The sequence below is a fragment of the Poecilia latipinna genome, unplaced genomic scaffold (assembly GCF_001443285.1).
Source record: "Poecilia latipinna isolate Pla-1442-1.1 unplaced genomic scaffold, P_latipinna-1.0 Scaffold10, whole genome shotgun sequence".
Lineage (NCBI taxonomy): Eukaryota > Metazoa > Chordata > Actinopteri > Cyprinodontiformes > Poeciliidae > Poecilia > Poecilia latipinna.
In genome coordinates this window covers 766190-789362 of record NW_015112626.1, presented here as the reverse complement: position 1 = coordinate 789362, position 23173 = coordinate 766190, and the positions used below count along the sequence as shown (strand labels likewise).

Sequence of the window (23173 nt, the reverse complement as noted above, 5' to 3'; positions counted from 1 at the left end):
AGATGTGGAATACATTAAATAGTGTATATGCTAATATACAAAACATAATGTGCCAGGGATCCCAAGATTCAACAATATTGTTCACAAATATTCACGTTAGCAAAGTATTTTACAGCAATATCCACACATTAAGCATAGTTGTTGTTCAATAAAATTCAACATAATTAATAAAGCCCCACAAAGTCCACTCATTCAGTTTGGATTTTACATTAAATAGCCAACCAAAAAAACAAATATTCCTGATCCATTATGATGACCAAAATTTTTATTACACGTCAGACTCCATTTCTCCATCTAGACTCATTTTGAATCCTGAGACAAGATACAGTTCTCGTATTTTCCCCCTTTTTTTTTTTTTTAGTCCTCAGACTTTGTGCTTTAAAATTCCGACTTTCATAGTATAAAATAAGATAAAAGACAACTGAAAACTAATAGGTGTAAGAGCATACACCTTCATAAGAGGGAGATGGTTTCTTTTTGGGACAATCACATAGATTGTGCTTCTATGTTTTGTTATATCAAAGTGTCTGTCATGTTATGTCATACATTATGGCTATGGTAGGATAAAATCCAGGAGACATCCAAGACAATTGCTTAATTCAGAAAGAAAAGTCATATTATGTAAATGTTTCATAAACTGATGTGTTCCAGCTATTCTGTTCTCACAGTAAAACACTTTGAAAAGCTCAACCTTGACTGTCTTAAAATCGAGCACATCTTCTGTCCCTTCTGTGTTTAACAATTCTGCAGACAGTTATGTAAGGGAGCAGAGAAACCTGTTAATGCAGTCAATGAAAGAAATGCAGAAAAAACGTCTCGTTTAGGCACCAGAAAACTAAAATCTAATCCAACCATTAGTTTGTATTGATTACAAAAGGAGAACGCTATTTTAAAGTCAAGTTAAACCAAGCAGGAGTTTTCTGGAAAAAAAGATAAATGAAGAGTAAAACCCAGATCATGTTGTAACACTGAGGCAGCTCGAAATTGCATGTCTCTTGTTGAACATTGAAACGAAGGAGAAAGAAGCCAGAGGTCTAAATGAAGTACTCCTTCTTTTCCTCTGCATGCACATGGTTTCCCTCAGCGTTGATAATAGCCGTGTCAGCGTCGGGGGCATCCTCTGCTCCTTTGGCCTCATGTGTTAGATACGTTCCTGTAAATGTATATGCAGACAAATCAAAAACCCACCGGTGGAAAACCTCACAGCATCTTTTCATTCAATACAAAAAAAGAAAGCAAGTGACCTCTTTTACCTTTATGTCTAGCCAGATATCTTCCAAGAACTATTATCAAACACAAGGTGATGAAGACCACGACTGCAACAACCCCGCCGATTAAAGCGTGGTCAGGTCCACGTTGTCCTAAAGCATTAGGATCTGAAAGAAAACAATGAGAGAAGGCATGGATGCGAGGGAGCAAAATCAATAGGAAGATGCCACTGAGATGCCACAGAGTTTCTGACATTTAGAAAACTACTTGGCTGCAGTATGTATGCTGAAGATAATGTCAGATGTCGATTTTAAGGAGCTTATTTTATATTTTTCAGCCAGAAAACTTAAAAATCTTGAAAACAGCTAACCGTTCTTTAGAGCATACTTTTCTGAAAGCAAAACAGATTTTTGTCACGTCCGCTAAAACAGGAAGGCGCTGCCAGATAAACATAATGGGATTGGACCCAATGACTCTTTATGAAACCTCAAAGAGTTTTCTTGATTTAAAAAAACTAAAATATTGTATTGGGAATTTGGCGACAGCATGTGTGGTTTCGTATCAAAAACAGTGAGCTGCATGGAAACAACTTTGCCTAAGGATTATGAAATAATAGGAATCTTAGATTTAATGGGAAAAAATAAATCTACAGATCCAGGCTTATTTAACTTTTCATGGACAAGTGGCAAGCTGTTTAAGGTAAGCTAACTGCAGACAGCCTTAAAGAAGAGTGGTAAGACACAGATAAACTGTCGTGGATCAAACAAACTTATTATATGTAGAGTAGTGAGACTTGCAAAAACAACGAGGTTATGTCAATCAGAATGCTGGCAATCTTTTTTAATGCTTTGAAGTACAATTTTTGACAGAAATGATTATTCTAAACAGTGGTTAGCTACAGGCAGACTGGACTCATGACAGCACTTCTTAAAATCCTTCAGCTGTGTGCCAGATCGTGGGGTGAACAAGCTTCTGCTCCTAGACAACAGTTTTCCTGGCCTCCTCGTCCTCATTGAAGAAACTACTATACAAGTCTTCACTTTATGAATATTTTTGGCGTTACTACTTTTGTTTTGGGTGGACATTGGGCTCTGTACTGATGACTGAGTTTGAAGTGTCAAATTCAATTTTAAATTGCAGTCATAAACGTAATAACCAGAACTCAACTGAAGAAGAATGTTTGTAAAATTGCTGTGTGCCTATTAAACCAGTGACCAAAACAATGAACAAATCTTCCTGAACTGCACAAATAATTTCAGATGCAACCGCAAAAACCTCTATAAAAAGCTGCCATAAAGAAGAAATGCTTTAATATTGCCAGAGTTGAATGTGCTCATTTTATACTTCTTGTTTATTGATAAAATTTTTTCAGAAAAGAATGCGCATTTAGGTTTCTGAGCAGAAAACGAGCACAGCATTTTTTTCAAGCTTCAGTATGATGCCCCCGTGTCCGTCCTATTATATACTGAGCGCCTGTGTCTTTATGGTGCACCTCTTGTGTTCTCATTATCTCAACCTGATAAATAGCCATGGCTCATGCTCAGTTTTGCAAAGTGACCCTGGGAAATGACGGTTATATTAACAAACCCTGCAAACACAAAAGATTTTTACCATCCCAAAATACAAAACTTGAAAGGATGAAGTTGTGTGTCATGCTTTTTTTTTTTTTTTTTTTTTTTAATCCCATGCATTTTAAATACAATACAGGGACTCATGAGCTGCAACATCAGGTTTTGAGACAATGATCACGTTCCAAAGTAACCTGGGTTTGGTTAGATGTTGATGGGTATAATGATTCGTACCAATGAATCCGCTGTCAGCAGATGGCATAAGCAAATGTCATGTGACATGTTCACATTCACTCTCATCACTGTGGTAATTATTGTTTGGCACTTCCTTACAAAATACAAATTGGAATAGGCAACCACATGTACCCAAACATGCTCTGTCAATGTAACCAATAAATCCTTTCTTATTTTTATCCTGAGCTAAAATGAAAAGCAAAATTAAGAAAAAGGCCACAAAAACAGCAGGATGACATGTAATGCATCACAGAAAGCCACAACGGAAAACTAAAGAGTGCCAATACCACGAAACAGCTGATGGGGAAACTTTTCTGGCTCAGTTAGCAGTTCTACAGAAGCGCACTTTGGATTTTTTTTTTCTTTTTTAATTAATGCAATGTTTATTTACACCAACTATCTGCATGGATGATGTTATATTAATTTGTCATTTATGATTATTTTATTTAGTCTTGTACAATATTCAACCTCTGTTTTTAAAAACACAAATCGGATGAATAAGTTTGAATTTGTGAACTTTTTGAAATCGGCACAGGTAAAAGCAGATTTCTTTGTACAGCGTGAATTTCTTTCAGCAGGTGTGCAATCTCATCTGAACTCTGGTGTGCAAACAAGTAAACATTGGTCCAAATGCAAACATGCATCACAATTTGATTATAATTTACAATGTTGAGGCGTTGCAGAATTTTTTATTATTAGTATTTCTTTTATCACTGGTACATTTGTCTCGTGTGGAGAGCGGAGTGCTGAAGAATCTTCTGTGTTCCACATTATGGACCAGTAGGGCTGGCTTCAAAACAGACCATCACCATGGTACTAACACCACCACATTTGACAGTGTTATTAGGCTGTAAGTCTTACTTTAACTCCTACATTTTTCTCATCATCTCATCAAATAGCTCATTTCTATCATTTACAAACAAAAAACTTTACTCTAAAAGACCTCTGACTTGTCTATGTAGGCAATTGTAGGTTTCATTTGCGCATAATTAAAATTATGGTGCGGGAGCTTCTTCCTTGACTGGCACCTTCTCAGTCCAAAGCGACGTTAAGTTTGATTCATCGTTGACAGAAACACTCCGGCAGTTTTTAAGTTTAAGGTGGCTTGAGGCTGAGTAGGTCCTGGAGTGTCCTTGAACATCCTCACCTTTTATCTGAGGATGAGAGTTTGGATCAGGTGCTAAAAACCTTCATACAAGTGGGTGCACCAACAAGACAATGATCCCAAACACATGAAAACTGGTTTTGGAGTGGATCAGACTTCTAGTATTGCTTGATCTCAGCCTTTTTTTTTTTTTACAATGTGTGGATTATAATTAAAAGCTGAAACTATGCTGGTCAAAGAGTTGTGCCTAGAAAAGTGGTCAAATATTCAACGAGAAGCATGCCTGAAGTGTGGTAATAGTTTCAAAAGAATCTGTGGTCAGATTGTAACTTGCTAAAGGACATATGACCAAATATGAATGGGAGTGCACTGCATGCACAATTTTGAGCCTTGCAAAAATGTATGCTGTGTCAGCATTCCTTTCTGGATATATACTGTATCATGTTCAAAAGTAATATGGCATTCTCCAAGAATTGAATTTTTGTTCCTGAATTTAAATATTAAAATTATTTTTTTTCTCTGCTAACATCAGATTGTCATGCAACTTTCTGACTGATACTTTAAGGATGTTCTAACAGCATGTGTTAATTTGGCATATTATTGAAAGGATTACAATGTAAAAGTGATATTAACACAGTGCTTGATTTTTTCAGTTAACTTGATTAGAGAGCTCACTCATTTTGTTATTTAAAAGACATTTGAAAAGCATTTCCTTAAAATACCGCCTTTCATAACGACGTCACTTAGCGACGGAAATTATGGTGCTATTACATTTCCTCAAGTACTTTCCATAGCACTCCATTGACAATAAAGCTTGGCTAATTGCTTTACAATGTATATTAAGCACCAAGCAAGCAGTACTAATGTGACAGTCTGAGGCATCGAAAATTTCTTGGCGTCGTTCTAACATGAGCAGCATTCCATCTGAGGACAGTGAGTCACTGCTGTTGATTTGGCATATGCCACTAAATCTCATTCTAGAGTCGCGGATGATCACAAAAGAGTCGACATATGCTACTACAGCAGGAGTGGCATGACACCAGCCACTTTTGGTTCTATGCATCTCTTGGAAAACTGCAGTCACTTTGGTTAAGCCGCTCACAAAGAGACCAGCAAATTACCTTGCAATATTTTGGCTGATCTGATATTAAGTGACATTGAGAAAATAACCCTTTTGTCGTACTAATTTTACTGCCCATTTAGTTTAAACCTGCAGCACTCATATCAGATATGATTAAGCGACAAACACCGTATCAAGCAGATTTATGCAAAAAGAACCTAACGCATTGTCAACAGAAATGTCTCTGCAAAATTCGTAACATGAACAGACTCCACAAATAATTTATGAATTTCCGTTCCATTTTCGTATGCTCAGTGAAACACTTAACAACACTATCACACAAAGGTCCACTTTTTCCCTCTCTGAGGTATAACTTAGTATGAAAAAGGCAAACCAAAATACCAACATGTTGTGGTATAACTTATGCAGTCCGTGGTATGAATAGAGAGAAAGCGTCTAGTGTCAGCAGAGCGAGCAACCATGCATGTTGATGATTTGGCTCATGCAGGGTGAGGCCATGATGTGTCCTGACCCAGAGCCAGTTCCAGCATCACACACACTAATTCTGGCTTGCAATGATCATCCATTGGGATATTTACCTGTTGTAGGCCCTGGAAAGTCTTTGGCTGTTGCCATGGTTGTAGACAGTGACAGCAGTAGGAAAAGATGAGGGGAACAACACCATGACATAAAAGGTGACCACAGGTTTCAAAGCAAAACGTAATAGCTTAGCATGATCTTGGGTTCTGTTTAATTGAGTGCGAAAGTGACAAAAAGGGAAGCTTGCTGTCGTGCCGAGCTAGAATGAAGAAAAATGATCCCCTCGGTGAGCAACAGAAGATTATGTTATATACATGTTCTTACATAACTCAAAGTACATGTTTAGTATTCTACCCAACATTAGCAATGAGGAATTAAACTCACGAGTTTCCCCTTCTCTTCATGGAACACGTGAAGCCTGTGTACACTCCACAAGAATCAAGAAATTTGTTTACCCATTCAAAGTTGGCAAGAACAATAGTGCTTCTTCTGTTGACGATATTTTAAACTTCAGGAGGCACTCAGTTAAAGTACCCCAGGGAAGGCCAAGTCAACCATTTACTACACTCACAAATTTCTGACCAGCCGCCCAATGGTTGTCAAGGGCTACAACAGTAAAACGAACTGCCAGGGGCAACAACAGTAAAAGGAACTGCCATGCTTATGTGTCGAGAACAAACTGTAAGAACTTCAGCTCTGTGAGAAAGGATGCATTTCTCGGTTCTTGCAGAATGCACAGGCCTTTAATCTCTCAGAAAACATTTCTTTATTGAATCCAAATTCTGGGTTTGTGCTATTCAGACAGAAGGGTGATAGTTTCAAACCAACCAAGAGGGCAATTGTGACCTTGTCTGCTGGGTTGAAAGAAAAGTCTGAAAGGACCCTCACTGTTCAAAAGTTACCATTTTTAACCTACGGAATGACCTGACACATATTTACAGAACCTTTTTAAATAGGAAATATTAAAATATTTCTTTATAATAATGTGCAGGTCTTACTTGAATGAGTTTGTTTTCTTTTCACGTAACAATAGCATTTTACCGACTAAGTAGTGGACACAAGCTAGTGCTAGTGGTAGCTACTGTTAGTAGTGGCTAGTGCTAGGCATGATTAACAGTCGAACTTTGGACAAAGAATTGGCTATAAAGTTTATATAAACAGGTGATATTTTATAAAGTGTTTTATATTATAAATTACCTTCTTTATGAATATTCCTAGGAAGGCTCTCCTTGAGTTTGGGTGTGGAATGGTGCTGCTCTTGACCTGAATTTCTATTCCTTTGTTACATTTTTTTTTTTTTACATTTGAATTGTCTCATTCTTCTCTTATCATTTCTTCTCAATAAAGTAGTTACTTGGGCCTGCTTTTCTTCACTGGTGGTCTTATGTCCAGTTTATCAAACTCAGACAACATACAGTTGGTTAGCCATCACCTCTTTTTCTGGACCTGGTGTGGCTCTTTCGATGTCCACTTCCTTCTAAGGTTTTTCTCTTAACATTCGTATGACTGATATATCCGCTGACTTTATGTTCCGGATAGTATCAAGTAAATCTATGGGATAATGTCAGGTTTTTCAGACCTTTGTATGCAGTCTTCTTTTGTGTTTTTATTCCAGTGCTATTTAAATTGTTGGAGTAGACTGGGTTGTGACTGAATGTCTGGGATCTCCAAGGCTGATCAGAAAAGCAACAGGACAGAGCAAAAATATGTTATGGAGACAATGATAAGTAGGCATATGACCTAAAACATATAATAATAATTTAATAATTTGTGCAGAAAGCAGCTTTCAGTGGGCCTTTAGTTCTCTTCTAAAGTCCAATTGAGAGCTGGATTAAAGCTCTCAGTGTATGATGATTTTTATTTTTATATATTTTTTTTTTTTTTGCATAGCAGCACACATATAGTCTTCCTTAGTCATAGGCAGAGAACAGATTCATCACTCTATTTTTATGGTCTTGAGTGACTGTTCAGTCAATCTGTGCCTGGGGCTTGGTACCTGCATATTTCTTTGAATGCTATGCATATGTTTTAGGTCATATGCCTACTTATCATTGTCTCCATAACATATTTTTAAAGAAAAAGCTTTGATGTTGTGCTGAGGACATAGCAACTTGACATTTTTTTTCCTATTAATTAAGTTCCAGCATTGTGAACTATGAACTATATTCTAAAGCTGGCATGCCTGGAATGGAAGACGATAAACGCACTGGATGACTGATTCACAAGGCTCTTATTGGCTCGGATACTACTTATTTATGCACATTTCTTCTGAGAAATAAAAGTGGTTATGCCGTTGTGACATTCTGTGTCTCTATGTTTCTCTTGTGCGGCAGCGCGGGCATTCAGTTTCTCTGCCCCCTCTTCTTGGAACAGCTTCCAATGTGAACTGAAAATGTCAGAACTTGTTTTACTTAATGCTTTCCACTTCATCTTAAGAAACCACGAATGGAAATCCTTCAAACAGTGCCTGTGTTTTAAATCTTAAACTGTTACTGTTTCAATTTTAAATAGTTGCACTTCCTCTGTCAAATTGACTGGACTTTATACATTTTTTAATGTTTGTTTTGTTATTGTTGCTTATTTGTCCTGTCCACTCCTAATCTACCATGTATTGCAAAAACTATTCTTAGCACGAAAACTTTTTTCACAATTTTGCATATTACAGCCAAAAATGTCAATGCATTTTAATACAATCTAGTGACAGAGCTATATATTGTATGAGAAAATTGAAAGGTAGAAAAATAAAGAATAGATTATCAGGAAAATCAGGAAAATGTGACGTATTTATTTATTCAGCTCCCTGGTAGAATCAGGTTTTTTGCATTTGTAGCTGCAGTTGTTTTGAGATCTGATTTATACATCTAAAGTTGGAACTCTTATCCCCATTCTTCTCTACAAATCAATTTAAGCTCAAACAGGTTTAATAATATTTGTGGAAACCAAATTTCTTTCTATTTTTACAAAATAGATTGAACAGAGCTCCTTGAGATGTCCAAAGGTTGAAATATTATTTGACAACTTAACCCTGTGTTAGATGATTTTTTTCACATTATTTTTCACTTTTCACCACAATAATCAAATTTTTATTTACAGAAAATATAGAAAAGGGATACTTTTTTAAAGTTCTTCATGCTGGCAAAGTGGGCGTAGATTAAAGTTGTGACAGCAAAGTTTCCTTGTAAACCCTGTGGTGGACATTATTGTTTTAGGTTTACTATAGGTTCCTGATTCCAAACATGTAAGCCATTTTTCTGGAGTTGCTAAACAGCATTTCCAGCATCTTGATTTTCTTTGCTGCAGTCGATTCAATTTTGCAAATAATTTGAAATGGTTAAAGTAGTCTTGCAAATGTTCCTTCAACATTTTTGACAAATCCTAATGACAAACAGAATTCATTTCACTAAAAGCATCAGATAAAAACAAAACCTTTGGCTGTTTACAAGTAAATGTGTCATTGTTCCAAAGAAAGCTTATGACTTGTTTATCAAAATGAACTGCATCTGAAATCTTTCTCCATTATTTATGTTTTCCCATTATAAGACAAAAGCTGTTTTGACTGTCAAGGTAAGCCTTTATATTTTACCTGCAGAGTGCTCTTGTGGATCAGTATGAAACAGCCATGCATAATAAACACTACTGCACTAATAACATTCAGAGATATAAACCAAAGCTTGCACATGGATTATATGATTTTGGCAATCATTGTAGCACAAGTGCATGCTTATTGATTTGTTGAGCAGGTAGAAACCCTTCAGCATAAGAACACTCCAAACAGCTTGAGTTTTCTATTTTCCGCCTCTGCAAATATATTTTTATTTGTGCAGTCATTTGTGAATATTAAATAAATAATGTGGTAACTTGCTCCTGTAATATCTGAACTAATCTGGAGCAGTGTAATAAAACAGTTCTGTGTATAAAAAAGGGAATGCGAAAAGGAGAGCACATTGAATTCATCATCTGAAACAAGTCTATTTTCTAGCTCATAGCTTGGTTGTTAGCTCATCAATCATCAAGTGTGTGCTCAGTATCATGTTTGTGAGTGCAGGAAGAGTTGGGGGCCTTGCTGAGGGTGTAAGTGTCCCTGTTAATGCCGCTCTGAGTAAACTGATGATGGAATCTCTGCATTACAAAAATTAAAAATTGACAAATGGAAGGTTGGTCATGTTTTGAAAATGTAAAGTTACTGGAGTCAATTTTATAGGTCAGCACAAAAAAAGAAAAAAAAAGTTTTATAGATTTTTTGCTTGTTTTTGTAATAAATAATGTTAATTCCTGAGAATTAACATGATTAATTCTCATAATAACGTTAAACCAGTAGTTTTCCAATGGCCATTTCATTTATTAGAAAAAAAAAACAATCTAGCATTATGTAAAACAGTGATTGCCCCCCCTTGAGTTTTCAAATCCAGCTCAATTATTAGCCAGTCTGCAGAAAGAGGAAATCCTTTAAATAGTGCCTGAGAACATGAATCAGTTTAAAATGAGACAACATCTTCTCAGAAAATGGATAATTTGCTGGATCTGTAAAACCATGAATTCTGCCCCTGCCCTGAAGAACAATGTCAGGCTATCAGTTCATGACCTTCAGCCCATTCCCAATGGGTTATACAGCAAGACTCAGGAGACATGACCTTTAACAAGCTATTCAAGCTTAAAACCCCTCCAGTGCTGCTGAATTAAATAATCTCCATACTTCGTCCACTTCAATTCAAAAGACTCATTGCCAGTTATCGCCAGTGCGTAAGGGAAGTTGTTGCTGTGTTGAGGATGGCACAACCGGGTATTAGATTACTTTTCCACATGGGCTTAGTGTGGCTTGAAGACTGATTTTACCCTCTCAATCTCAAATTATTATTTGTAAATTGTGTTTCGGATTTACCCAGGTTCTCTTTGTCTGATATTAACATTTGTTTGATGATTTGAGACATTTAAATGTGGAAAAAACAAGTATGTTTGGAGCAAATACTTTCAGAAATAGAAGAGTTCTGGGTTTATTTAACACACATTCAAGTCTATTGAGATGGAATTGTATATTCAAAAAAACAGAGTGATATGACGGTAAAACGTAAACCGCTTCATAGGAATTTCATCTTTGTTTAGGAAAACTAATTTTTATGCAGCTTCAAAGTCTTGTATCCAGTGTTTCGTACTGTGCTTGGGATGGTTTATTAAAGGCAGTATTTTCAGACAGTGATAAATTGTGCTTGATGGATGACATTTATGGCTCCTCGGCTTCCCTGTCATTAGCAAATTAGGTTTAGAGGCTGAGCTGATCCGAAAAGACCTGGCAAGAATTCAGCTCATCACAATGTAGCCCTGAAGAATGAGTGTCATCATCAGTGGAAATGAGTCTGTCAAACACATCTTTTACCTGCTTGACTCAATTTTTCATTTTTCCAAGTAACTAGGACCTCGGTGTGCGAGGGTTACCGAGAGATGTGCTTCACATTTCTTTAGTTGACTGTGTGAGACTTAAAAAGCTTCTGAGCATATAAAAACCTTTTTAGTACTAGTAAATTCAATAAGCAAAAAAAAAAAAAAATCTGAAATAATACTACAAATTTTTAAGCAGCCGCTTAGCTACGAAATGTGACAAAAGACTCACCAAAGGGCAGCAGGTATGATAGGATAATATAGACCGTACTTTGTCCTCTCTCAGCATACTCTTTGAATAACAGAACAGAGCACAGAGATAACATGATTTGAAAGAAAAATAGTGCCACTTCTTTATCCTTATCCTAAAGCCCTCCCAAATCTCCCAAAGATCCTGCTATGCATCAAGTAATGACTTGTGAGGCGAGAAACTCCCCTCCGTCGAAAGAAGTTCTCCTCAAAAACACAGTGCTCTTGTTTCAAATTTGTATTCATTGATTAATTTAATAAAACCTATAAACACAATAGAAAGGCAGTGATGATTTATTTCCTGCAAACGTAGTATCTGCTTTTTCAACCCAGTGATTGTCTTGGGATTGCAATGTCTTTTCCTGAACCGCAACTAAGCAAAATTTTACAACCTCATCCTCCGATATTGGACTTTATCAGAGCCGTTTGAGAGGAGATTCTTGCGTACAAGGTTTGGCAGTGAGCCAAGAGAATTGGGCTGGCCATCACAAAGAGGTACACAATAATAACTGTTTAAAATTAACTTAGAATGTTCTTTCCCACAGCTATGTTAAAAATAATGATGTAATTACAAGGGAGCCTTTGCATTTTACCTTGACAACAACACACCTCTGCTCTCCACTCAATTAATACAACATAATCAGATGATTCATGGCTTGAATGAGGTCTTCTCTAAACATGTGGGTAATGCCTTTGTAAAATTATAAAAAAAAAAAAAAAAATGTAGGTATGTCTCGAGTAATGGATGACCAAATTTTATTATTGAATGAGATTTTCTAGCAATTTTAGGTTCACTATTAAATAAAATAGATAAAACAGTCTGTGTTTCAGATTCTGAAGTGTCTTTACTCAAGGTACTTTATGTTTTCCCAATACCTGACAGTTTTTCTAAATACATTCTGTACACAGCACAAAATCTTTTTATTAGGCAATACATATTAAGATACAGAGCTGAATAGAAATATGCTTGCCGTCTTGTAGGTTTTGGCTTTTTTTTTTTGTCCAAAATGAGATGTTTTAAATCAACACACAAATTTTCGTACTGCATAACACCCACTTGTGAAATCATGAATTAATTCAGTTTCAGTCCACACACTCCGGTCTGATTATTGGCTGACCTGTAGAATCAAGAAACTGCTTAAGTATAACCCATCTAACAACAGAAAGTAAGCTGGAAGATCTCAAAAAGCAGCAATGTCCGAATCGAAGGATATTCAAGCACAGATGATAACATGTATCGCTATGAAAAGGCTTGAAAAGCTATCTCTGTGACTCAGGGACTCCAGTGAACTACATAGTGAGAGGGATTATTCACAGATGGAGAAAACTAAACAGTATACCACTGTATGCTGTTTAGTTTGCAATATAACTCAAGGTTCTCACTGACAACTTATCCAGGAGGACACAAATGAACCTTGAACTACATCTAATGTTCTGCAGGCTTCACTTCCTTTCTTTAAAGTGATTGTTCTTCTCAATAACCCAGACAATAGGAAACAGACTAGGTAAACCAACATGTCCAAGAGAGAGAAAAAGGTTTTATACCAACACTTAAACATGGTGGTAGCAGTGTGATGGTGTGATGCTGCTTTAGGACATGGCTGTAATTGATAAACCCATGAAGTCTGCTCTTTATTAGATAATCCTAAGAGTGAATATTTGTCAGTTCATGACATCAAGCCCAAATATACTTGGACTATACAGTAAGACAATCACCAGTCTCATCCCCAGTTAAATGGCAAAAAATTAAAAAAAAATAAAAATACTTGGAGTTCTCTAGCATGAGCCTCAACTTAACCCAACTGAGGTGCTGTGACATTTTTGTGACATTTCACAAAAACTTTTATCCTTGCAAACTCCCCAATATGTCTAGATTGAACAACTCTGTGAAAAGTATTGGGGTTAAGTCCTCAGCGATATAAAAGACTGATTGTCAGTTATTAAAAAAAACATTTGACAGCAGTTGTTCATGTCAAAAGTGACACAATCAGAAAATTAGGTTTTGGGGGCAATTACTTTTTCCACAAAGGACCAGAATTGTTTATGCAGCTTCCCCCCCCCCCCACCTTATTTAACCATAAACATTTGAAAACTGAATTTTATATTTATATATATATTTTTACTCAGATTATCTGACGTTACAATTGACCTGAATTGAACTGGAACATGTAAGTGTGACAAAAAAAAAAAATCAAAAGCAGAACAAATCTGGCAGAGAATAAATACTTTTTCACAGTGATTTAGATGCTGGTGAAAAACTCTAAATGCTCACACATTTAAATGTGTTATTCACAAATGACATGGTGGATGGAGGAAGCAGAACAATAATTAGGTCAGTTTGAAATACATTGAGCGGGCGGTAGAAGAGAAATGACATCCTACAATATCACACTTATTAATAAACTACTAAATTAAACCTCAGTATATTGCTGTCCAGTTTTAACCAGACCAAGAATACTTTATGGCTTAATTTCTCAAGATTGTACATTTATGCCTAATATAATCTGTGGTTTAGTTATATATAAAATATTTAGCTAAACAGTTTAAAAACCTTTCCATTTACAGGAAACATGAATTAATAGTAACTTACAACAAGGTTTACTTTTATTCAATTTACTACATTTCTTTATTACAGCATATTTTTAATTATGTACTTTTTTGTTTTAAAACTTTCAGGAGCTTTCAAACAAATTCTAGGAGAATTTTCTCGGAGAATAAAAAAGCTTTTCTATCAATAAAATGGGAGTTGATGCTTACCAGTAATCTTTTTCTAACAGTTTTATTCCTGTTTTCCCTGTGCTAGGTAAAGACTTGCTATACTTCTGTTTTCTTTCCGTTAATCAATAAGTTATTGATATGAAACAGTAACGTGTCAGTAAACAAAACTTTTGATCTTAAACAACAAAACAAAGCCTTCAGTTAAGTACCCACCATATACAAACAGAATATATTCAGCAAAGCTGGTCCCCACATGGTTGCTGGCCTCACAGCGATATGTGCCATTGTCTGTTTTGTTTAGTGTCGTGATGGTCAGCTCTCTGCCCTCCACAATCATGCGCTCAATGTCTGGCAGCTCTCCTCCATCTTTAGACCAGAGCACTGGTTCAGGTCTGAGGAAGAAAACACCAAAGAAAATCCTGTAGGTTGTGTTTTTTTCCTAAAGGTTTTCTAATTAATAAGCTACATAAAGGAGAGGCAAGGGCAGAAACGACACCTGAAATGCAGTTTTTGAAAGTGAGCAACTACAAATTGTAATTTTGAATGAAGTCAAACTTACATTGGGTTGCCTATGGAGACACACTCCAGTTTGAAGTATTGTCCTTCCTGTGGAATTATCAGTGAATGTGTGATTTCCAGCTGAGGAGCATCTACAAAAAAAAAAAAAAAACAGAAAAAAAGACAAAGATTCAATAATGTAACATGACTGAGTGCAAAACAAGCTTTAATGCTAACAAAGCATAAAGACAGTTAGCTCTTTACCCTGTGGGTAGCCTTAGCTTTAGTTTGTATCTTTGTTGTATGTTGGAAGTAATCCATCACCTGCAAGTTAATCCTACACTAATCCATAACAAATGCAGAGCCACACATGCAGACATAAATGTAAAATCCAACGTTCTACTCTCTGTATTCATTTTCAGTGCTTACACCTAATCCGTCTTCACGGATTATGATACTCACAGTGAACCTCCAGGACCTCAGTCGTCAGGTAGGGTTTGTACAGAGACACGTGCTCCACACTGCAGGTGTAAGCAACGCCATCATCCCGCTTGTCCACCTGGAACAGGAGGCTACTCCTTACTGTGAAGGATTTTCCTGTAGCGTTGACCTCTGTGGCGCCTACAGTGAGAGAGAAACGCATGCAAATTAATGTAAAGAGCAATTGTTGAATTTGAGTTATTGGCGTCTGTTTACATTGAAATGCAGTGCTGTGTAAAAGTGCTCAGAACATTTAACTTTTCTACATTTTGTCGCTTCACGACTAACATCAACAGATTTTACTTTGATTGTGTGTGATAGACAAACACTCTTTTACTGTAGGACTGACTTTATGTTCAGGGTCTTCGTCCAGCAGAAAGGTGGACCTCCAATACGGCATCCCATTCCTGCCAAAACCCATGAGTAGCATATTAAGTAATCAAAACAGTGCTTATTTTTAATTGAGAGAGCACATAGCTCTTTATTCACGGGCCAGGATAAAAAACAACCTGCCAAGAAATAAAACATGTTCCATCCACCCTTCTGTAAGAAGGTAAGGTGAGAAAATGTTTGTTTTCCCTTCCTCTTCCTTATCTTCTTTGTCTTCTTCATCCACCTACGCCTCCTGTTCTTTTTCTTGTTGTATTAGACCAACTTCGATGTTAGCACCGCATTTGAGCTGAAAAATCTGACCTATCAAATCAATCAGGAGAGTTACCGCCCCTAACTAACATATACGCCCTCTAAACAGAGAGCGAGTGCAATTTTCCGGCAAGGGCGTAAAGATGAGTGAAAGCAGTGCGTTCTACTGCTCTCTGGGCCACTGAATAAATATAAATGTGATGACAGTTATTCGCTCTCTCAATTAATAAATGTCCTGTCATGCTTGCGTAATTAACTCCTTTGGGTTTTTGGCAGGATTGTTACATCAGACTCAAACCCATTCTCAAGTCAGTAGCAAGTTTTAATCCATAATTTCCCGGTATGTGGCTTTTCCCCACTGACGAAAGATACTCCCACGGCATGATGATGCCACCTCCATGTTTCAAGGTGAGAGAGATCCATTTTACAAGTTGTCAAAAAAAGCGCTTTATTTCTTAAGTTTTCTGTGTCCACTAAATCCGCATGCTGTCTTCATAAAATATATTACTTTTTGTGTTTGTAATGTTACAAAAATAAAGAAATAACAGCGAAACAAAACTTTCCTTGTTAAATTGTTAAAAAGGGAAATATTAAATTATATTTCAAAACTGTCAGTTGTGGAGAAGAACGTTGCAGTGTTATTTTCCTCTGCATCTCCTTTGAGGGAGAGAATCTTTGGCCTCTGAAACTTGAGGCGAGGAAGAGAGAATGGAGAAAAGAGAGGAATGTGAGCGTTGACTCGGTTGGTTGAGTGTGTTTGCTCCTCCAGGACCATCTCTCAAACATCCCACTCAAACAAAAACACACACTTCACCAGAAGACTGGGGGGAATTTTTGCAGTTGTTGTCACACTTTCACATATTCTTTTATTTTGTTTTAGTTTCATTCGCAGCTGTTCACTCTTAAAACAGTTCTAAATGCTGGTTCTGGTTTTGGTTGACTTTTGAAGATTTGCTCCATTGTTGTTGCATCCCAGTTTGAAATTTGAAAAATTTCTGCGTAGCCTTCACCCAACACTTAATCTGGTACTGTCACAGATCTCATTGAACGAAGAAAAATAAAAATTACATTTAGTTAGTGGTATACATAGCATGAAAATTTGCTTAGTTTTAATTTTTTGTGATATGTATCACAAAAAACTAAAATAGGTTTAAAAGACTAAAACCTATTTGCAATGAAACCCAGACCAACAACACCCTCATAACTTGGGCTGATCTGCCCCATCACGTACCACTGCAGCTGCAGTCTTTTCAGCACAACAATTTGGAATTTTAAAGACTTAATATCCTTTACAATATCCTAATTTCTTAATGAAAACCAGTTGTATGGAGATTGTCCTTTGTCATATATTGAATTATTACTAGATAAATCACTATTTTAAAAGACCTAAGTGCTTAAATTCACAAAATTATTTATTTCAGTTAATAAGAACCCGAAAAAGCACACAATTGCAAAAGTAATAGCAAAAAGCCTCCACAATTAAAAAAGAGCAAAATGACAAGACTTGTATCTAAAGAATATTGAATGTTCTGAATTTTGCCTATCAGTACAGAGATAGTAAAGGAAGTGTCTCTGCGGCATAAAACAGAAATCTCTGCAGTGTTTACTTTCATTTTGTCAAGCCGCCTGCAGCATTGGAGCTGCAACAGAGAAGCTGTCAGCCTGTTTCAAGGCGGCTGCTGGCATCGCCAGAGAGCATGTCGTGCCAACTTTCGTAAGAAACAGGAATGTGCCCAGGTACATCTGCTTTCAACCAACGCCCAAGAGGCCAGAGGATTGAAATTCTGGCAAGTTTAAGCACGCCTGTAATCAGAACATTAGTACCTCAGCGATTGACTTAAAATATGTCCAAGACCTTATGACCAAAACTAATTGTGAAAGATCTTGTTATACGGTATTTCATTTGCTGTCCATTATAGGCAAGTTGGGGTACATTGTCTTCTTGCCCTACTACACTTTGTGAAGTGGCAGGAAAGAATCCAGAACTCCCAACTCCCCGATGAGTAGTTTTCCATTTGGCCTTATATAAAAGTGATATAACTCAAAAATGATAAATGGTGATCGGCAGCTACAAAAAACAACAACAACAAAAAAAAAACAGTTCAGAGTTGTTGGGAAGATGAATAAAATCAAGTACAGGATTTACTTTAAACTGAGGTGAACATTTCAGGAGTCCAACCATCCTAATCTTATAGCTACAATAAAATGGTTAAAATAATTAACCATATATAATATCAAAGTATTGTGGTAAATTGGGTTGAGAATTTGTGATTAGACATTCAAATTATTCTTCAGATCATCTCTCCAACCAATCAGACCAATCTTAAAATATTTTGAAAGAAGGTTGCAAAAAGGTGGGTCTCTAGATGTGCATGGCTGGTAGAAACATATCTTAAAAGACTTGAAGCTGGAAATGCAGCAAAACTTATTGGCTCAGAAAAGGGGAAGTGGTGGGCTGTTTGGATGAAAGTCAGACTTTTTTCATTTGTAAAACCTTTCTTTCTTTCTTACTTCACAATTATGAACTGCTTTAAGTTCACTTCTTTCATAAAGTCCAAATAAATAACCTGAAGTTATACTCCTTGGCCTTGTATACCACATAATATCACTCTTGCTCTCTTTTTCCTGCAGCTGAACTGATCAAAGTTGAATTTCATATAAAACTCGTGATAACATGATTTCTCATTATCTGAATTCAAATGTCTTAAGAACTTTCCTCGCCTTGAATAGATAATTGGAATTCCATCTGTTTGTCACAAAGGAAAGGAAACTTCGTGTATGCAAACGGAGTGATGGTGGGTGGATTTTTAATCAGCAGATTACAATTTGAAGCAGAGCTGTCATTCAGTGGCACAAGAAATTTGTATTGCTCTGCACCCTGTAAACAAATTACTTGACTCTGGATGACAGTTGCACTTTGAGGTTTGTAAGGCTGTGCGCTTCTAATATACATTTTTGAAAAACAAATCATCAGAGCATGAAATAAATATGACATCTTTTAGCTATTACACCTGCAGTCGTCTTGGAGCAATAGAGGCTGGTCTCCCCCACCCCACAGGGACACATTTGATTGACAGCAGACACTGGTGGCAATGATCTTCCACAGAAGAACCAGTGGCAAAACATGCTGCTCCTAGCATATATGCACACCAAAGAAAGCTTTAAAGCGAAGCCTACAAAAGATTTAGATCCTGGAGCACTGATTGACATTCCCCATCTTTGACACTTTGACATGGAAATTAGGTATTTAAGTCAAGACCTCCAGTCTCTGCAATGTTCTCTATCACTCTTTGTGAGGTGCACACAAGTCTGTTTGCCCCAGCGGCATCAAACCCGGTGCACCCAAGTAAAACTAATAAAACATCTGTACACAAGACACCAGTCTGATGCGGATCCGTGGCGCCTGATTATTTTTAGAGTTATGGGGATTACTTATCCCAGACGTACGTACCGTTTCAATCTTTAGATGTGCAGCAAATTCAGTAAAAGTACGTCCATATGCCAGTATAGATTTCTGGGGTTAAATGATTTATCCAAAAGTGCATTTTATAACTCTAAAGTACAAAAGAGATCATCTGAGTGCCTCTGGAGATGGACAGCATGTCTGGTTGTGTTGCTGTGAGCCAACTCTCCACTGGCCTTTCAGGAAGCTACGTGGATGTCATTCCAACAGAAAAACTTCATATCCCAGCCCTTTTCCCATCAATCATCGTGCCATGTTGGCCAGACACAGACAGAACCACCAAGAAAAAGCTCTCTGGTGCAAATCTTCAATAAAGAGCAACTGTCACACAGAATCTCCACAGAAAGCTCCATTGTATTAAACATCTCTGTACTGCAGCGCCTCTGTCATTAAGCTGGGGACCAACTGGTCTTGAATCTTTTAGTATTGAATTTGCTCGTGTGTTTTCTTTCTGCACTTTTTCCAGCCGCAGAATTGCTTTTTTTATTTATTTTTTTTATTTCATGTTTACAAACCTTTGCAGCTCAAGTAAATAATGCTCTAATATTGCATTTCTTCCCATCTGATACTATAGCATACATAATTCTGATTACAAGCTGAGCCAGACTTCCATGAAGTTATTTGCACACATAAAAAAAAAAATGCATCTTCTAGTCGCACACACTTTTGCATTACAGCAATATAACATTTGCAGGTACTACTCAAATGTCAACATTACTTCATCTCATGCTAAGCTATGCAGACGCTCATCTGCATTGATGAATATTCACTCACCTTAGTAGATCAAGTCATATAAGTGGTCCCAATTCAAGGTCGCATGACATATGATAACATATATTCTGACTAATTAAGAACATAATTAATCAACTATAATATGTTGTATATAGAGCAGTAACCTTCATCATTAAAAATGTAAAAATAGGAATAAACATAAGAAACTGTTTCAAACAACTCCAGTTATTATTTATTATTGATACGGAGGTGATATGTAAACCTGGAAGCTGAGTTCTGGCAATTAATCAGTTTGAAGTAATTTGCATGTGCAAAAGAAGCTTGTGCGAGTTGATCACAAAAAAAAAAAAAACGATTTTGCCCAGGGGTCAACATCCTCATAAACTGGCCCCAAGCCACTGCAATAGTAACTTTTTCCGCCCAAAATCCATAACACAACATTGTACAGCTTTCATTCTAAAACACAGTCCACAAAACGGGGCCACATCATGCGCTTTAAAATCTCCCATATGTGGCCAGTTCTGTGACATCTGTCAGCTTACAAGGACAGCAGCAATGCCCAGACCAGTGAAACGGAGCATGAATATGAGCACAAAGGAATTGCAGCAGTTGAATGACTTGACAGTATGAATGTCTCCTAGAGAGTGCAGGTTGTAAGAGAGGATACAGTTCTCTGTTAAATCCATATCACAGGCTTACCTTGGACCTCCTTGTCATTTCGGAACCACCGAATGTTGGCAGCAGGTTTGCTGCCTGATGTGATGCATGTCAGGGTGATTTCGTCTCCCTCCATGGCTGGCTTGGTAAATCCTGTGATTTCTGGCCGACTTGGCACTCCTGTGGCGCACCGGAGCATAAACAAGATTAGCATTCTGAATACATGTGGAGCACTAATTTGCTAATTGCTACTCATTTAAGTTTAGTTATCCATATCGTCCTTTGATAACATCACATGCATCATTTCCAGGATTCTTTTTGCAACTGGTGCATCCTTTTGTTTTCATTTAGTTAAGACTATTGAATTGGTATAAAGCTCTTTATCGGCTGCAGTACATCCAAAATGCTGTGCCCAGAGACCTTAAAACGCCTTGCTTGTTCCCTGCATAAAGGAGAATTTAAAATCTCATTGTTTGCCTTGTTGGTTTCTTGGATATACTCCTGTATATAATACTTATTGATACCATAATTAAGTTGTAATTTAAAGTGTGCATTTGAAAAATCGAGTGCAGAAGGACGCATGTGGAAAAACTGGTCACGCTCACCTAAAACAGTGAGGAAGGCCTTGGTTGTCTTGACAGGCATGGTGAAGAGTGAGCATGTATACTGGCCCTCGTCTGACAGGCTGACGTCATTGATTCTGATGGTGAGCTCCTGTGACGTGGCTCGTACAAGCTCAATTCTGTGATCCCTCAGAGCTGACAGGAAGGAGAAACAGAATGAAAAAGAGCAGAGAGAGAAAAAAAAAGACACATCTCACTGATTAGGAAACCTATATAGACCTGGCAACAACTGCAGCTGTGGAGATACTGTGCAAGATGTCTGTAACCTTTACCAGAACAATGCTGAACAAACTATGTCCCAACCTATTTCAAAAATAGTTGTTTCGCTTTCTAGGCTGACAAGCTTATTTACAATCACGGAGAGTAACACAAAGTGTCAGTGCAGTGCACTGAAGTGGAACAGCAGCAAAAACTTAGTGCCCAAGTTATGATGTTTATTTTAATTATCAATTACATTCTTGGTTTTTATTTATAACTATATAGTAACTGGCTCTGCTTGCGTCATTTGCTGTCCCAGTCAAAGACAAAAGTCTCCAAATAAAGTGGTAAAAAGCAAATTTATTTCCTAAACTCGAAATTGTAGAACAATAGCAACGCAGTAATTCATTAGTGTCTAATAGGCAGACACAATCTATAGTGCTAGTCCAAAGTTTCCATCCATTCATTATGGGCATAATTGTGATACCAATTTTTGGCGTTTTGCAACTAATTTTTAATGTTCTTTTACAGGTGTGAAATCATGGAAGTCACCAGATCCATTTTATTGGGGAATGTGTGCCAAGATATAACTGCCAAGCCCCAGAAAAATATCCCTGTCAAAATCTGTGAAAATATTTAACACTGGATTTAAAAATTAAACCAGTTCTTCTAGGAGAAAAACGGCCCAAATCCCAGCAAGTATCATGAGATGTTTGGGGAAGGATATTTAAAATGTTTGATCCAAGTTAGACAGTTTAAAAGACAATTCCATGAAACACTAAGGAAGTGTATAAACCTCTAAAGTTGGTGAGGGTTTCAAAAAAATCTTACTGAAATTGTTTTTGCCTTTGATAATCATTTTGATAGTCCTAATTGAACTAAAACAGAAAGAAAAACAGTCTGGTTTAATTTCAGACATTGAGAAAAAAAAGTTATTTTCTCTTTTTACAAAATGTTTGTCAGCATCTTGTTATACTACTAATTTGAACATTTTCTCTATAAAAAATATTGGTACATCTACACATACAAAAAAAAAAAAAAAAAAAAAAATAAAAACTGTTTTTTAAGTCGGAGCAAATCTACATCTACTTTTAATGCTCTACGTCCTTGATGGAATCCATCACTCATTGAACTACATCTAAAAACCAACAAAAGCTAGATGTCTTAACTGAGTAAGGTCAGCCTGTACCTTTTATCCCTTTTTACACTAAATTCAGAATAACCTTCTTCTTCTGTACGAGTACAAGTGAGCAACCACAGAGGGCAGGAGGCAAAGTGGCTTCATTGAATAAATTACACATTCTTAATCCTCAGTCCCTTTAGGCCTGGCCAGCTCCCTCCTGGGATTTTTTTTCTCCCCATTTAAGGTAATTTAAACTCTGTTGTGCTGCACTCCAAAGAGAAAATCTGGCAAAATGCAGCAGGAAGGTTGCTGATTAGGATTTAAGACTGGTGGTAGGTCACAGCTGGCATTTGATTTCAATGATACAAAAACAGCAGTGATGTAAATTACAGCAAAATGTAACGGGCTGACATGCTTATTAGGTTTTACACAGAAAATAGATAATTATTGGAAAGGCTGCTCTTTATCCTTAATTACATGTAATGATTGCTATCATATAATGACATGCACTTAAAGGGGACCAAAAGACCAATGCCTGGAAGAAGTTTCTTAATGGAGATTTAAATTTTTATTTTGAAGAATAAAGAGCAATGTAAATAAATTAAATCTTCAAGCAATAATTCAAATTTATAAAAAAAAAAAAAAAAAAAAAAAAAAAGGGCACCAGCCTATTTTTTTCCACGGGGTTTAAAAAAAACATT

General features: G+C 36.8%; 1 protein-coding gene across 3 annotated transcripts in view; it reads right to left on the bottom strand.

The window, feature by feature from the left end:
* Positions 1 to 845: 845 nt before the first annotated feature.
* Positions 846 to 23173, bottom strand: part of cadm2b (cell adhesion molecule 2b) — a 181338-nt gene continuing 159010 nt past the window's right edge. For 2 of the 3 annotated variants that reach the window (XM_015029467.1, XM_015029449.1), the window contains 8 exons: positions 21134 to 21286; positions 20571 to 20708; positions 15017 to 15175; positions 14616 to 14706; positions 14270 to 14448; positions 5776 to 5802; positions 1254 to 1376; positions 846 to 1153 (listed from right to left, as the gene is read on the bottom strand). In XM_015029467.1, coding sequence (XP_014884953.1) covers positions 1035 to 1153; positions 1254 to 1376; positions 5776 to 5802; positions 14270 to 14448; positions 14616 to 14706; positions 15017 to 15175; positions 20571 to 20708; positions 21134 to 21286 — 989 coding nt within the window. In that variant the 3' untranslated portion in view covers positions 846 to 1034. The remainder of the gene's footprint in view (positions 1154 to 1253; positions 1377 to 5775; positions 5803 to 14269; positions 14449 to 14615; positions 14707 to 15016; positions 15176 to 20570; positions 20709 to 21133; positions 21287 to 23173) is intronic. The other variant, XM_015029460.1, reaches the window with a different exon arrangement.